This window comes from Hyperolius riggenbachi, chromosome 2 (genome assembly GCF_040937935.1).
Source record: "Hyperolius riggenbachi isolate aHypRig1 chromosome 2, aHypRig1.pri, whole genome shotgun sequence".
NCBI classification, from domain to species: domain Eukaryota; kingdom Metazoa; phylum Chordata; class Amphibia; order Anura; family Hyperoliidae; genus Hyperolius; species Hyperolius riggenbachi.
This window is the reverse complement of record NC_090647.1, coordinates 98,599,107-98,616,583: the sequence shown is the minus strand read 5'-3', so window position 1 is coordinate 98,616,583 and position 17,477 is coordinate 98,599,107. Positions and strand designations below refer to the sequence as shown.

At 42.2% G+C, this 17,477-nt stretch overlaps 1 protein-coding gene across 1 annotated transcript in view; it reads right to left on the bottom strand.

Moving 5' to 3' along the window:
- COG6 (component of oligomeric golgi complex 6) overlaps positions 1–17,477 on the bottom strand; it is a 162,589-nt gene that overhangs the window by 140,808 nt on the left and 4,304 nt on the right. Inside the window, exon 3 of the mRNA XM_068265035.1 lies at positions 15,144–15,215. Coding sequence (XP_068121136.1) covers positions 15,144–15,215 — 72 coding nt within the window. The remainder of the gene's footprint in view (positions 1–15,143; positions 15,216–17,477) is intronic.

Genomic DNA, 17,477 nt, shown 5'->3' with positions numbered 1-17,477 from the left:
AACTGCATCTGTGAAAGAATGTCTCCTGGCAACTCCACGACACAGAAGAAATCTGCAAACTAACTTTAGGTGCACCTGAATTGGATTCAAATATTACAAATTATAAACACCCCCCTCATGAAGCTATGCTACTAGGCTTCCAAAACTATTTATTTGCATTTTAATAAGGGTTATTCATTTCCAGAATTACAGTGGTACATACTGGCTCCTGCTCTGTCTCAGGCCCCTTTTACACACTTGCAATGTAACTGTGCGTTGCATTACCCTGTTTTACCTCAGGGCAACTCAACTGCAATGCAAGTGTATGGGGCCTTGCACACTTAAAGAGGAACTCAGGTGAAAATAATGTAATACAAAAAATGCTTCATTTTTACAATAATTATGTATAAATGATTTAGTCAGTGTTTGCCCATTGTAAAATCTTTCCTCTCCCTGATTTATATTCTGACATTTACCACATAGTGACATTTTTACTGCTGGCAGGTGATGTCAGTGGAAGGAGATGCTGCTTGCTTTTTTGGCAGTTGGAAACAGCTGTTATTTCCCATAATGCAACAAGGCTCCCACAGTGTGATGTCAGAACCATGGTCCTGACATCACACTGTGGGAGGGGTTTCACCACAATATCAGTCATACAGCGCCCCCTGATGATCCATTTGTGAATAGATTTCTCATGTAAAACGGGGTATCAGCTACTGATTGGTATGAAGTTCAATTCTTGGTTACGATTTCTCCTTAAGTGTCACGTTGCACAGGAAGCTTCTGAATCGGGGAGCTGACACAAAGTCTGTAGCTTGTTACCGTATGACTTCCGTGGCGACGCACTGGTGGAAGAAGTAATTGAAGTCCATGGACTAAGAGTAGGTTCACACTTGTATTGAAAAAGTATCCGTGGCTCAGTTTTTGATTAAAAGTACGTATGAGGATAGGTACAATGTAAAACTATAGTAACAGAAACAAGCCAGTGGTGTGTAGAGATGGGAGGGGCTTTTGCAGTGCCACCATGGAGATAGTGTAAGTGTAAAACCCTGCACCCTACCAGGTATACCATGACACATAAAGGGGCTGATTCACAAAGCTTTTCTGTTAAATCATCTAATCTTACTTGTAACTCACAATGGCCCATATACAAATTACATTTTCTCCTGTTGATATTTTTACAACTTGTCATAAAATGCCTTTTAAGCCACCAGCAAGCAAAAAAAAAAGACTCAAAATAATTTTGATAGTACTTTTTCAAATTGTAAAATGCTCAATATTTAGTTTACAGAGAAGATGAAAATTATCTCCTGGGAGATAACTCAAGTGAAAAAATGAATTGCATACGGGCCAATATATCTCTCCTTATCTGACTTTATGACTTATCTCTCCTTATCTAACTTAACTCATGGTTTATTTCCCTTTATCTATCTCATCCCCAAAAACTGTACTGTGGGAAGACAAGACAAATAACATTTATATTGCGCTTTTCTCCTGGCGGACTCAAAGACCTGCAGCCACTGGGATGCCCTGTATAGGCAGTAGCAGTGTTAGGGAGTCTTGCCCAAGGTCTCTTTTACTGAATAGGTGCAGGCTTACTGAACAGGAAGAGCCGAGATTCACACCCTGGTCTCCTGTGTCAGAGGCAGAGCCCTTAACCTGTACACTATACAATACAATAACATTTCTATAGCGTTTTTCTCCAATAGGACTCAAAGCGCTTAGGTTCTCTCAGATTCAGTAGTTAGTAGGATGAAGTATTCACACAACAAAAGTTATATTTCTGAAAATGCCAAACTGAACAGGTGGGTTTTCAGTCTGGATTTAAACACGTCCAGGGATGGAGCTGTCCTGATCTGTTGAGATAATGAGTTCCAAAACGTAGGAGCAGCATGACAGAAGGCTCTGGGACCAAAAGATTCCAAGTGGACTCTGGGTATGACTAGATTATTAGAAACTGTGGATCTGAGAATGCGGGGATTACTACGCAGCTGCAACATTTCTTTCATGTATCCAGGGCCCAGATTATTCAGGGATTTAAATGTCAGTAGGCCGATCTTGAATAGGACCCTGCATTCTATAGGTATGCTGCGCGTGTGTTTTGCTGTGTGCATTAGGTCAGCTAGATTCCCTGTTACATTACACAGCCCCAACTTCATAATGTGTGTCAGGTGCTCTTCTCTTGCCTGTCCTCCATGTGCACTTTGCTATAACTGTGTGCACTTTGGGAGGCTTGGCAGCATCTGGACTCAGTTTTGTCTGTGAAGTGTGTGCTTTTAAGCATTGCCAGGAGCAGGTTTAGCAGTACATAAACAGGTCAGAGTACACCTGCTGTTGACCCTAAATTACACTGCAGAGTTATGACAAATTGTGCAAGGAATACAAGCAGAAGAGTGGGATGTAATATAGAAAGATGTAAAATACCAGGAAATCGGGCTGACATACACACAGCTCATCACCAAAGCTGCATGTGTGCACTGCAATGTGTATGAACTGGACTAATCATGAAAGAGGAGGGGGGGGGGGGTATGTCTCAAACAGCAGGAAAAAGTGGGACATCCATGTTTGTTTCATAGCAGTTCTTTTCCAGACTAAGCTCTCGCATTGCCGTTTGCTACCGTTTTATACTTTGTTTTGATAGATCTGCTTAAAGTGATGGTGCGGGGGGACAAGTGGGGCTCAGAGGCATGTTTCCTGCTCTATGCCATGCCTCAGTGTCCCATGCATGCTGCTCTCAGCCCACCATGTGCCGTGCTGTCACCTCCCAGAAAACGGCAACAAGTAGATTGTTGGCATCTGATCGGGGAAGGGGCATCACTTGCAGGAGAGGTACTCCTGCAAAAACGCCCATTCTGGCGTTAGAAACGCCCCTTCCCCACTCTCAATGGCTCAGCTCTGACCCACCTCCGCCCATTCCCCACCCCTCCCCGCCCCTCTGCGCTCCATGCTCTGTGATGAGACAAACAGAAGCTGAAACTGAAAGCACCGGATTTCTGGCCACAGGAGCAGTGCAGAATGACGGTAATTGAGGCTACCTGATCCGGCTAGCCTAAATGCTAATTACACAACCATGCTAATGCTAATTACACAACATTTAGAAATTTACAAAATTGCAGACAGCAAACCTAAAGTGAAATTAAACTAATTAAATGAACAATAGGAAATAAACAATCCACTGCCTGCAAGCTGCTTTATTTCATGGGCTGGGCGCATGCTATCACTCGGCAGGGGCTGTGGACAGGTGTGGAGAAGCCTCAGGGCCTTTTTCCACTACCCTGCGATTTGCGATTTGCTTCTAATCGCAAATCGCAAGGTACATTAAACTAATGGAAACTGCAGCAGCAATTTCCATTAGTGCGATCCGATTGCGATGCGATTTTGGTCAAATCGCAATCGTCGTTCTGCCGCGTTTTGTATGCGATTGAGCTGTACTATAATGAGTATAGTAGCTCAATCGCAATCGCAATCGCATGGTGGAAATTGAAACGCGATTGCGATCGCGATCGGAATCGCGATCGCAATCGCGATCGCATTTCATAGTGGAAAAGAGCCCTCAGTGTTAATTATCTCAGGTGAATGATAATGTTTATGCATGCAGCTAACTCAGAGCACCTGATCTGCATGCTTGTTCAGGGTCTATGGCTAAAGGCTTGTACACACATCCAGCATGCACACAACCGCACGACAAACCACACAACCTGACGAACCACACGACCTGTACATACAAACGCCTAGACAGCTAAACAACCAACTCAATTAACATACTGCGCACGCAAGAGGACTGACGGACTACACATTCAAAACAAATACAAGTCTTTCAAACAACTTGTACACACACACCAACTGCATGATATCAGACCAGCATACAGTGGTGTGAAAAACTATTTGCCTCCTTCCTGATTTCTTATTCTTTTGCATATTTGTCACACTTAAATCTTTCTGCTCATCAAAAACTGTTACCTATTAGTCAAAGATAACATAATTGAACACAAAATGCAGTTTTAAATGATGGTTTTTATTATTTAGTGAGAAAAAAAAACTCCAAATCTACATGGCCCTGTGTAAAAAAGTTATTGCCCCCCTTGTTAAAAAATAACTTAACTGTGGTTTATCACACCTTAGTTCAATTTCTGTAGTCACCCCCAGGCCTGATTACTGCCACACCTGTTTCAATCAAGAAATCACTTAAATAGGAGCTATCTGACACAGAGAAGTAGACCAAAAGCACCTCAAAAGCTAGACATCATGCCAAGATCCAAAGAAATTCAGGAACAAATGAGAACAAAAGTACTGTAATTGAGATCTATCAGTCTGGTAAAGGTTATAAAGCCATTCATAAAGCTTTGGGACTCCAGCGAACCACAGTGAGAGCCATTATCCACAAATGGCAAAAACATGGAACAGTGATGAACCTTCCCAGGAGTGGCCGGCCGACCAATATTACCCCAAGAGCGCAGAGAAAACTCATCCGAGAGGCCACAAAAGACCCCAGGACAACATCTAAAGAACTGCAGGCCTCACTTGCCTCAATCAAGGTCAGTGTTCACGACTCCACCATAAGAAAGAGACTGGGCAAAATGACCTACATGGCAGATATCCAAGGCGCAAACTACTTTTAAGCAAAAAGAACATTAAGGCTCGTCTCAATTTTTCTAAAAACCATCTCAATGATTGCCAAGACTTTTGGGAAAATACCTTGTGGACCGACAAGACAAAAGTTGAACCGTTTGGAAGGTGCGTGTCCCGTTACATCTGGCGTAGAAGTAACACAGCATTTCTGCAAAAGAACATCATACCAACAGTAAAATATGGTGGTGGTAGTGTGATGGTCTGGGGTTGTTTTGCTGCTTCAGGACCTGGAAGGCTTGCTGTGATAGATGGAACCATGCATTCTACTGCCTACCAAAAAATACTGAAGGAAAATGTCCGGCCATCTGTTCGTCAACTCAAGCTGAAGCGATCTTGGGTGCTGCAGCAGGACAATGACCCAAAACACACCAGCAAATCCACCTCTGAATGGCTGAAGAAAAACAAAATGAAGACTTTGGAGTGGCCTAGTCAAAGTCCTGCCCTGAATCCTATTGAGATGTTGTGGCATGACCTTAAAAAGGCGGTTCATGCTAGAAAACCCTTAAAGAGACACTGAAGCGAAAAAAAATATATGATATAGTGAATTGGTTGTGTACTATGAATAATTACTAAAAGATTAGCAGCAAAGAAAATATTCTCATACTTTTATTTTCAGGTATATAGTGTTTTTTCTAACATTGCATCATTCTATAATATGTGCAGATTACACAACACTCTGCATTCAAAATGAGTCTTTCAGAGCAGTCTGTGAAGTAATGACCTCTCCTCTAGCAGAGGAAAAGTAAATAGTCCAGGAACAGTTGAGATAATAAAAGTCAGATAACAGCCCTCTCCACAACTAACTTAGTCAGAGAGCTTAATGGCTTGTTTGCATAGAGATAACAACTGGAGTTTCTCAACTCTTCCTGTACTGGAAACAATTACACTGATGTATCTGATCTTAATGTTGTATTTTTTAGCTGTGCTACACATACAAATCATAATATCATCATTTTTTTTTCGCTTCAGTGTCTCTTTAAAGAACGCTGAATTATAACAATTCTGCAAAGATGAGTGGGCCAAAATTCCTCCAGAGCGCTGTAAAAGACTCGTTGCAAGTTATCGCAAATGCTTGATTGCAGTTATTGCTGCTAAGGGTGGCCCAACCAGTTATTAGGTTCAGGGTCAATTTCTTTTTCACACAGGGCCATGTAGGTTTTGAGTTTTTTTTCTCACTAAATAATAAAAAACATCATTTAAAACTGCATTTTGTGTTCAATTATGTTATCTTTGACTAATAGTTAACGGTTTTTGATGAGCAGAAACATTTAAGTGTGACAAACTTGCAAAAGAATAAGAAATCAGGAAGGGGGCAAATAGTTTTTCACACCACTGTAGATCGGATAGTTGGATCGGGCAAACTGCCTGTTAACAGTTGCTTTTAAAGTTAGTTGCACGCATACACATGCCTGATTATCGTCCAACAGACTAAAGTCAGATGATAATCAGGCTGCAGGTTGGTCCGTGTGTACTTAGCTTTAGAGTATCAGAGAGAGGCTCAGCAGGACAGCCAGGCAATGTGCATTGTTTAGAAGGAAATAATTAAGTCAGCCTCCATATTCCTCTCACATCAAATAAGAGAATAAGCTTTCAGCTAATAAGACTTCTCCAGACTCTATTCCAGCATACAGGAATAGAAGAAGAAGGCTTATTAGCCAAAAGCTTACTTTACTTTGAAATTAGCCAATAAATGGTCTCATCCTGATTCAAAACCTCCTGTATTTACTGGCTAACACGGTACAATACACTATTGCTCAACAGGGGGGAAACCTAAAAGAAATATAGATTGTTTTAAAAATCCGTAATCATTTCATTATGCTGCACAAGACTAAGCATGGGTCACTTTAAACCGTTACCTCCTATAGCTATTAATAAAAGATACTTCAGCGGGGTTCAGGAAGCTTACCATTGTAATAAGAGCACAAAGAACACACCACCAAATGAGATGCCAGGGAATATTGGACTAATTGCCTGGGAAATGAAGCACACTTGAACAGCTTGCCAGCACAAAAAGCCGGGAGCAGCTAGCGTATGTTTGCTCTCCCGGCCTGCTAGGCTTTTTTATGGTTGTGACATACAAAACCCACATGAGCAATTATAATAAGCAATGCCCAGGAATACCAGTCATCTAGTCTATCACAGGAAGCAAACATCAGGGCTAACAATGTGACAGCTCGGCAGCTGCCAAGTTCATAACAAAAACATTTCTGTCATAAGGACTCCCCGGGAGGAGATCATTTCACAATAAGTGATCTTCCTTTTAAGGTCCAACACAAGAGCAAGCCCCCATGTTTGGCAACTAACCGACTGGCATTCCTCCAATCTATAGTGATTTCTGCTGCTTGACTCATTCATCTCTCTTCTTGCTCTTCCTCTGTCAAGCTCTTCATTGGCTGATCAAAGGATCCATTTAAAACTCTTAAAAAGAGTCTGAAGGGATTGGGAAATAAACCAAATACTCACCTAAGGAGTGGAAAGGCTCTGGGTCCAACACAGCCTTCCTGTTCCTCTCATGGGCCTCACTTTCCAGCCCTGGCTCCCCTGTTAGCAGTCCCAGACCGATGGGTCAGAGACTGCTCACTTCCGCTATCACTACATACCGTGCAGCACAAATTATCGCACACTCGCACTTGCGCAGTACGGAGCCACCTATCTTCTGGGGTACTCATGCTCCCGAAGACTGCCAAAGCCTCCTTGAATGGGGGACCCCGCGTTGCAATGAGCAGACCATGTGAGGAACGGGAAGGCTATATTGGACCCAGAGCCTTGCCTATCCTTAGGTGAGTATCGGTTTTTGTTTTGTTTTTTTTGCTCCAATCACTTCAGATTCACTTCAAAAATCAGAATTGCATGTAAAATCACATCAAAATCGGAAATCAGTATCGCATGAAGTGTAAAAGAGCCTTCAAACCTTTTTTATTGTCAACCAAAGGCATTTATTGAGACACGAATTGGTATATACAAGACGAGGTAAAAGCGGTAATTAGTGTAGCAGTACATGAAATATAGTAACTTAGCCGCTCACAACATTAGTCTTCAGCATGACATAAGAAGAGAGAAAACCAGCCGAGAAGGATTTTTACACAGTGATATGTATACATAGTGGATATGCAAAGTGAGGAATTATATCGGTCCCATATTCGAGAGAATAGGTTAGGACAACCTCTATGTTGGTATAGCAAGCATTTAAAGTGCAGTGTGGCTTTTATTCTGGATTTCCAGTCATCTATGGAGAGGCAAGTTTGGGACAACCAGTGAAAAGCTACATATTGCTTTGCATCAAAGAGTCTCGAGCATAAATGTTGTATCATATTTAGGTGTGAACTCATAAAAAATATTTAAAAAATGCAAATTTTGAGGTCAAAGTGACTGGAGAACTCATTACATAATGTAACATTGCCAGAGTAGGTGGAGGAATGTAGGGTTGGGTGATAAGCACTTAGGACAGTTGTTTTAAATATTTAGTGAGATGGGCTGGGGTAAGGGAACTCTGGTGAAGAACATATAATTGGGTTAGCATGTTTTTGAGGCAGGGAGAAACTGGGCATGATATTAAACATTCTTCCCACTCTTCATCATCTAGCTGGTCTCCTAGATTTACCCACTTGGCGTCCTATTGGAACCTTAACTTCTGGGATGTAGAAGAACAGGCAACCCACCATTGTGATGTCAACCTCTGCGCATCAGTGTATTTACCAAGAATTTGGTTTTTAAGCTCATTTAGCTTCCTTTTATCCTTTTGGCGCCTCTGTTCTCCTGCAGAATATTGAGTCCACCCTGGGTGGAGGGTTGAACCCCCTTTTTTCTCATCTACAGAGAGCGACTTCTTATTCCTGAGTGGGGTCAGGAAAATCTCCCCACCTGCTTTTACAGTGGTTGCCTAATGGTGACCGTGGTTTGTGAGTATTAATATTTACTCTATCTAGTAACCATTTACCAGTACATATTACACTATTGGGGCTCTTGATGTTCCTTGTTTTTATCTGCATCAGTGTAGAAGCCAGAGTGTCATCGCATTGGTGGAAGGAGTACAGCTGAAATCTCTGAAATGTTCGATTACCCTTTCAAAGGGGGAACATGGAGGTTTAATTTAGCATTTGTACTGGTATTAAAAGGACCCGGAGCAAAGGCACTGGGTATAAATTTAAGTATACCCACATATAATTGGTAATGCCGATACACTCACCTTGTCCTCTGTTAAAGTCTTTGCCTCCTGGTTTTTCTGTTCTAAAGAAGAAAGGAAGCCTGCGCAGAGAGGACCTGTTCCGAGGTCACATCGCGACTTTCGGCAGAGTTGCTGCTGTAAGGTAATTTAGAAAGGCAAACCGGGATGTGGAGACTTTAACACAGGGCAGGGTGAGTATCGGCATTACCAATTATACGTGGGAATGCGTAAATGCATACCCAGTGCCTCTGCTCAGGGTCCCTCTAAACATCAACAAGAAATCTCACTGACAACTTAGTACCGTATTAACTAACTAGAAAACCAGACATTTTTTTCCTTTAGTTTACAAGAGGGAAAGGAATCCTATGAGAATTTGCTGCTACCCACTTATTCTCTGGGCTGGCGGGCACCTGTCACGTCACTACAAAAGAACATTTCAGCACAAATGGTTTTGGTTGGTGCTCCATGATATAGGTTCAATCGGCACAAAAAATCTGCACTAATCCTGGGACATTTGTGCATTTTTTTTTCTAATACATATGGGCCCACCGCAGACTATGCCACACACAAGAAAACAGGAGACTGAGAGTCTTACAGCACGCAATTATGTGATTAGAAGCTGCAGCAGGGGAGTTGCTAGCCCCAAAGATCAGTGGTACGTGCTCCGGATCTATTCTGGGGTGCCCTGGTTGTACCCCAGGCACAGTCGGCTGTGGTGCATCAATCAGGGGTATACTGGGTGCTGTGGTGCCTCTTTGTGGGCATACTGGGTACTGTGGTGCCAGGCTGGGTGCTGTAATGCCTTTATGGGGGGGTGCAGGAGCTGTGGTTCTTTTATGGGGGCATGCTGGGAGTTGTGGTGCCTGAATGGGAGCATGGGAGGGGGTCCGGTAGGAGGATAGGGACTGCTATGGGGAAGCTGACAGGTAACCTGGCGGCAGGCCAGCCCGCCCAGCAGAAAGCCAAACTAACCAGCACAGAAGCCAGGTAACTCTTCCTAGTTATGTTTAAGTGACACTGACTATTTATGTGTTATGCTGCATTTTCTTTTGTATTAATGGAGAGAGGGGGCTTCATCCAAAATTTTGCTGAGCAGGCCTACTTAGACTGCTATGAAGTTCTTGTACATTTGGCTCCACCCATGACCACACCCACATTATGGTGCCTGGCCACACCCATTTTCCAACTGGAGTACCCAAAAGTGCCCCGGATCTCTTAGGGTATTAGCAACGCCCCTGGGCTGCAGTATTGCTAAGGATACTTGTAAAACTGAACACAAATACTTGGGATTAACAGCAGCAAACCACAAACTTCCTTTATTGTGCCCTATTTTTCTCCCTTGTTCCGAGGGAAAGCCTCTGTCTTTGTCCCTCCCTTTCTATGCTTTAATAATAATCCTAACATTTGTATAGCGCTTTTCTCCTGTTGGACTCAAAACATTTGAGAGCTGCAGCCACGAGTGGCGTGCTCAATCAGCCATCCTACAGTGTTAGGGAGCCTTGCCCAAAGACTCCCTACTGAACGGGTAAATGCTTAAGGCACTGTTCACAGTGATCAGTTCCATTGAAGAATTCTGCATGTCAACTTGCTGCCCATGCAGTTCTATGGGGCTGTTCACAGTACAGCTATGTACATGATTGCATTATTTGAATTTGAATTTGTTGCATGCAGGCTTTGCATTAAAGTCGATGTCCAGTCTCCATTGCAGTTCACTCTCATAACTTATGCGTTATGCAATTGACCACTGTGAACTTAGCCTAAAGGAGTACTAAAAATGATGTTACATACAGTACAACACTGGTACTGGGGTAAAAGTACATTCCATTAAAGAGGAATTTCATTTTTATCAGATTTGTCCGACTTGTCATGTTTTTTAGGCTATAAAAAACACAAACAAGGAACAAATATTACTAGAGGTTTTATATTATATATCAAACAAGCAGGAGTATTTCAGGTACCACATCTACTTGCCAGAGAGGGGTCTTGGCCAGACTTCGCAGACTGCAAAGGAGCTGAACCTGAAGCGTCCTCCATGATTGCCAGCAACATCTGAATCATGGACTCACCTCTAGCTTAAATACACATAAGCAGACCCAGCTGAAGACAATCAATGCTACCCTTGTTGCATAATTTATGTTAATCAGCCTCACATACCTTGATGAATCAGCCTGCAGGCTGACTGCATATCACCGCCGCGGCCCCTGCCGCTTGGTCAGGCATCTTAATTGGAATCAGCTGTTCGGCTGATTCGCTTCTCACCGCCGCGGCCCCTGCCGCTCTGCAGACCTCAGATCACGCGGGACGCCAGCGCGTGACTACTTCCGGGTGAACCGGAAGTGACCTTCTTCATGCGCGCGCCTGCGCGCATAACACAGCCGCCTTTACTGGAGAAGCCTCCCATACGCTGCAGGACTCCCCACTGATCACTGCTCAGCTCTGATGGGAGTCCTGCTACACGCTGCCCCTGCCGACTGACACGGATGGCACCCTGGAGACCTCTCCCTCCGCTCCGTCCGGGACAGGAAACTATACTGAAGTATAGCAGCAAGTAAGTAGCTTATATAGCAGGCTGCCTGTCGCTTATGCAAATTCTTCTTTTGCAGTTCCTGTCCACGGTGGGGAGGGAGACAAGTCTCATCCAGGGGTGCTGTCCGAGTGACGATCCGGGAAAATAAAGTAATAGAATAAGTGCTTCATTTTTTACATTATTTATTATATATAATATAATAATATAACATATTAAGTATAAATGATTTAGTCAGTGTTTGCCCATTGTAAAATCTTTCCTCTCCCTGATTTACATTCTGACATTTATCACATGGTGACATTTTTACTGCTGGCAGGTGATGTCAGTGGAAGTAGCTGCTGCTTGCTTTTTTGGCAGTTGGAAACAGCTGTTATTTCCCACAATGCAACAAGGCTCCCACAGTGTGATGTTAGAACCATGGTCCTGACATCACACTGTGGGAGGGGTTTCACCGCAATATCAGCCATACAGAGCCCCCTGATGATCTGTTTGTGAAAAATCTCATATGAAAGGGGGTATCAGCTACTGTTTGGGGTGAAGTTCAATTCTTGGTTACGGTTTCTCTTTAAAGCGGTATTGTCACCATAAAAATCTATTTTCAACAGCAACTGGTCTGAGTGTATTAAGTGATAAAGACGCTAATCCTGCATTCAAAACTTTTTTTATCTATAACATATTCCTCCTCTTCCATTTATTTCCCTGCCTAGCTGCTTATTAGAAACTCCCTCTGGTTACTTGTATTTACAAGCAAGGCTGAGGGGACTCAATGATTGAAAGATAAGACAGTGCAGTTGTTAGTATACACCTCAGTGGGAGTGTCTGAAGACTCTGGGAGGAGGGCAGCTAATGAATACACAATGAGCAAGAGAAGAGAGGGGGGGGGGGGGAACAGGTGTCAGGGAGGATAGGATGTCAGCATTAGCTTGGCAAGATGGCCACTTCCTAGAATAGGATTTTCTGCTTTTCCTTTATAAAATTCACAGGAATCATTACGTTGATAGCACAATACATCTGTTATGTAAGTAGAAGTAGTATTTATCTACTTATATACAGTGGTGTGAAAAACTATTTGCCCCCTTCCTGATTTCTTATTCTTTTGCATGTTTGTCACACTTAAATGTTTCTGCTCATCAAAAACCGTTAACTATTAGTCAAAGATAACATAATTGAACACAAAATGCAGTTTTAAATGATGGTTTTTATTATTTAGTGAGAAAAAAAAACTCCAAATCTACATGGCCCTGTGTGAAAAAGTGATTGCCCCCTGAACCTAATAACTGGTTGGGCCACCCTTAGCAGCAATAACTGCAATCAAGTGTTTGCGATAACTTGCAACGAGTCTTTTACAGCGCTCTGGAGGAATTTTGACCCACTCATCTTTGCAGAATTGTTGTAATTCAGCTTTATTTGAGGGTTTTCTAGCATGAACTGCCTTTTTAAGGTCATGCCACAACATCCCAATAGGATTCAGGTCAGGACTTTGACTAGGTCACTCCAAAGTCTTCATTTTGTTTTTCTTCAGCCATTCAGAGGTGGATTTGCTGGTGTGTTTTGGGTCATTGTCCTGCTGCAGCACCCAAGATCGCTTCAACTAGAGTTGACGAACAGATGACCGGACATTCTCCTTCAGGATTTTTTGGTAGATAGTAAAATTCATGGTTCCATCTATCACAGCAAGCCTTCCAGGTCCTGAAGCAGCAAAACAACCCCAGACCATCACACTACCACCACTATATTTTACTGTTGGTATGATGTTCTTTTGCTGAAATGCTGTGTTAATTCTACGCCAGATGTAACGGGACACGCACCTTCCAAAAAAATCAACTTTTGTCTCGTCGGTCCACAAGGTATTTTCCCAAAAGTCTTGGCAATAATTGAGATGTTTTTTAGCAAAATTGAGACGAGCCTTAATGTTCTTTTTGCTTAAAAGTGGTTTGTGCCTTGGATATCTGTCATGCAGGCCGTTTTTGCCCAGTCTCTTTCTTATGGTGGAGTCGTGAACACTGACCTTAATTGAGGCAAGTGAGGCCTGCAGTTCTTTAGCTGTTGTCCTCGGGTCTTTTGTGGCCTCTCGGATGAGTTTTCTCTGCGCTCTTGGGGTAATTTTGGTCAGCCTGCCACTCCTGGGAAGGTTCATCACTGTTCCATGTTTTTGCCATTTGTTGATAATGGCTCTCACTGTGGTTCGCTGGAGTCCCAAAGCTTTAGAAATGGCTTTATAACCTTTACCAGACTGATAGATCTCAGTTACAGTACTTATGTTCTCATTTGTTCCTGAATTTCTTTGGATCTTGGCATGATGTCTAGCTTTTGAGGTGCTTTTGGTCTACTTCTCTGTGTCAGATAGCTCCTATTTAAGTGATTTCTTGATTGAAACAGGTGTGGCAGTAATCAGGCCTGGGGGTGACTACAGAAATTGAACTCAGGTGTGATAAACCACAGTTAAGTTATTTTTTAACAAGGGGGGCAATCACTTTTTCACACAGGGCCATGTAGATTGGGAGTTTTTTTTCTCACTAAATAATAAAAAACCATCATTTAAAACTGCATTTTGTGTTCAATTATGTTATCTTTGACTAATAGTTAACGGTTTTTGATGAGCAGAAACATTTAAGTGTGACAAACATGCAAAAGAATAAGAAATCAGGAAGGGGGCAAATAGTTTTTCACACCACTGTATGTGTTCTTTATTTCTAGGTTAGCATGGGTGTCGCTTGTTCTTTAAGGGGAACATGCTGTTGTAATGTTGAGACTGGTGTAGAAGATTAACAACTTCCTGCTCCATGAAGTGAAAATAAGTCTCTACACTCCCCTCCTTACAAAATCCTAGATTACACTCTTTATCTCTGAGCTGACAACAATTCTACACAGTTGTAATGACAGCAAACCCCCTCTCTTCCTCCCAGAGAATTCAATGGCAGGATTAATGTGTAAAAATGTAAAACAAACATTCCAGGAGCAGACAGACGTAACAAGAGAGAAGGGTATATACAATGGCTTACTAAAGGTGGCCATACACTGGTCGATTTGCCATCATATTCGACCAACAGATAGATCCCTCTATGATCGAATCTGATCAGAAAGGGATCGTATGGCAGCCTTTACTGCAAACAGATTGTGAATTGATTTCAGCATGAAACCGATCACAATCTGTGGTGGTGCTCTACTGTTTAAACTTCCTGCCGGGACAGGAAGTTCAGTGAAGCTGCAGTCCTGGAGCCCAGAGCGGAGAAGAGACAGCGGTGACCGGGAGGACTCGCGCCGGCCGGAGCAGGTAATGTATTATTGCCGCTGTATAGCGTCGGCCGTCGGGCATTCAAACGCCTCTATCGACGCACTCCAGACCCGCCGGCGATCGAGCAAAATCTTCCGCACGGACGGCTCGACGGGAACGTTTCATTTCGGACGGAAATCAATCTTTTGCGCAACGATTTCACAGCAGATTCGATCACAGTGATCGAGTCTGCTGTATATCGGCGGGAAAATCGTTAGGTGTATGGGCCCCTTAATACATATTAAAACAAATGAACTGTTTAAATAAACAGGAGAGATAGACAAATAAAAGGTGTGGGTTTAATGTACAATAGAAGCGATTTACATTAAAGCTATAGTGTATTATTTCACTTTTTCCTTATTTTCCTTTTAAAATACATAGAAAATAATGTCTTTACTAAAAACAAATATCAGCCACAAAAAGCCTAATTTGTCCTGTATAAAAAAAAAATATAAAGATCATTTAATTGTGATAATTATTTATAAAGTTATTGCCAAAGTTATCAGAGCTGAGCTGAACAGTGAAAACGACCAGGGCAGGGAAGTGGTTAAATAATGTAGCTTTATTACCTTCAGGCGGCTGGTCATATCCTGGCAGCAGTTGCTCATAGCTTCTACATCTTCATTTATACTTTCCAATTCCTGAAAACACACATTTCTGACCATTAAATAACCACTTACACTTCACTCCAACACACAATTACAAAGACATAATGTACAAACAATGCAATTTCCAGTTAGAGCGACAGGTCAAATCGATATTTTCCAACATGTCCAATCTGATCCTAATCAATAATGGGATTGATTTTCAGATCATTACTGCACAGAAATGAACACGTTATCGATAGGGAGCAGGTCAGACGTTAATCGGAAATTGACAATTCTGCCCGGCGATATAAAGGGAACTTGCATCGGGTGTATTTATCTGATTGCCATCTGGAGTCGGGAAGGAATTTTTCCCTTTTGGGGGTAATTGGGCCATGCCTTGTAAGGGTTTTCGCCTTCCTCTGGATCAACAGTGATATGTGAGGGAGCAGGCTGGTGTTGTACTTTGTTCTCTGGTTGAACTCGATGGACGTATGTCTTTTTTCAACCCAAATAACTATGTAACTATGTGTATATCAGGCATAAAGGAAAGCAATCTAAACAAATTTATTTTAAAGTATACTAAAAACACTGTATAGGCCCTTCAAAATTATTCATTTTCATGGATGCAAAATATAGCGACATACACACCAATATAAAAGAGTAACAACACAGGAGCAGTATTTAAAAGGGAACCAGAATTGAAAGGAATACGGAGGCTGCCATCTTTATTCCCTTATAAACAATGCCGCTTGCCTGGCTGCCATGCTGAGCTTACGGCTTTAGTTATTTTTTCAGGCACACACCTGCAACAAGCATGCAGCCAATGGAGTCAGACCAGAGTCAAAGCATTTGATCTGCATGCTCATTCCTGGCCAGTGACTTAAGGCTCATACACACATCAGACCATAGTCTTTGGAAAATGAAAGATCACAGACCAATTTTACCCCCTTCCATGTAGTATGAGAGCCATACCTTCACAGTCTATTCTATGGAGCTGAACTCCCCATCAGACAGAAATCTTTGCAAGATGCTGCACACACAGATGCTGTACAGACACAAAAGATCAGTATCTGCAAAAGATCTGTTCCTGCCAAAGATCCATTCCTGCAAATTGCCTTCATAGTCTATGAGATCTGCAGATCATCATACACACCTTGTTTAACAGACATTAATCTGCAGATCAGATCCACCAGGATGTATTTTCAGATCTGCAGATGATTGTCTGATCTGCAAATGAATGTCAGTTAAACAAGGTGTGTGTGATGATCTGCAGATCTCATAGACTATGAATGCAATTTGCAGGAATGGATTTTGGCAGGAACAGATCTTTTGCAGATACTTTTGTGTCTGTACAGCATCTGTGTGTGCAGCATCTTGCAAAGATTTTTTTCTGATGTGGAGTTCAGCTCCATAGAAAACACTGTGTAGGTATGGCTCTTATACTACATGAAGGGTGGTAAGATTGGTCTGTGATCTTTCATTTTTTTAAAGACTATAGTCTGATGTGTGTATGAGCCTTTATACTATAAGGCTACCTTCACAATATGCACATTGCACTGCGATAGGATTGTGCATTAGGAGTGCAATGCGATGTGAAATATGCTTCACTGCCAATGTAAATGTGTGCATCATCTAGTAAACGCACCGCATGCAGTCTTTTCAATTAAAACAATCAATAGTATAGGAAAATAGAATGTAATTTGTTTTGTTTTTTTCAATTGAGAAAAATCTATCAATTTTCTGAAATTCTTTGCTAGTTATTTAATGGCTGTAATGGAAAAAAAGGAGAAGTGTATGGTGGATTGGTTACATAAAAAAAAAAAGGTAATCAATCAAGAAAATTGAATTCAAAGGACACCTGAACTGAGAGAGCTATGAAGGCTGCCATATTGGATTTCCTTTTAAGCAATACCAGTTGTTTGGCTGCCCTGCTGATCCTCTGCCTCCAATACTTTTAGTTATAGGCCCTGAACAAGCATGCAGCAGATCAGGTCTCTCAAACATTTTTGTCAAATTTGACAAGAATAACTGCATGCTTGTTTCTGGTGTTCTTCAGACACTACTGCAGCCAAACAGACAAGCAGGGCTTCCATGCAACTGGTATTGTTTCAAAGGAAATAAATATAGCAGCCTCCATTATCCCTCTCACCTCAGGTTACCTTTAAACAATGCAAGTTGCCTGGCTGCCCTGCTGATCATGTGCCTCTAATACTTTTAGACATAGACCCTGAACAAGCATGCAGATCGGGTGCTTCTGACTGAAGTCTGACTGGATTAGTAGCATACTTGTTTCAGGTGTGTGATCCAGGCAGATAC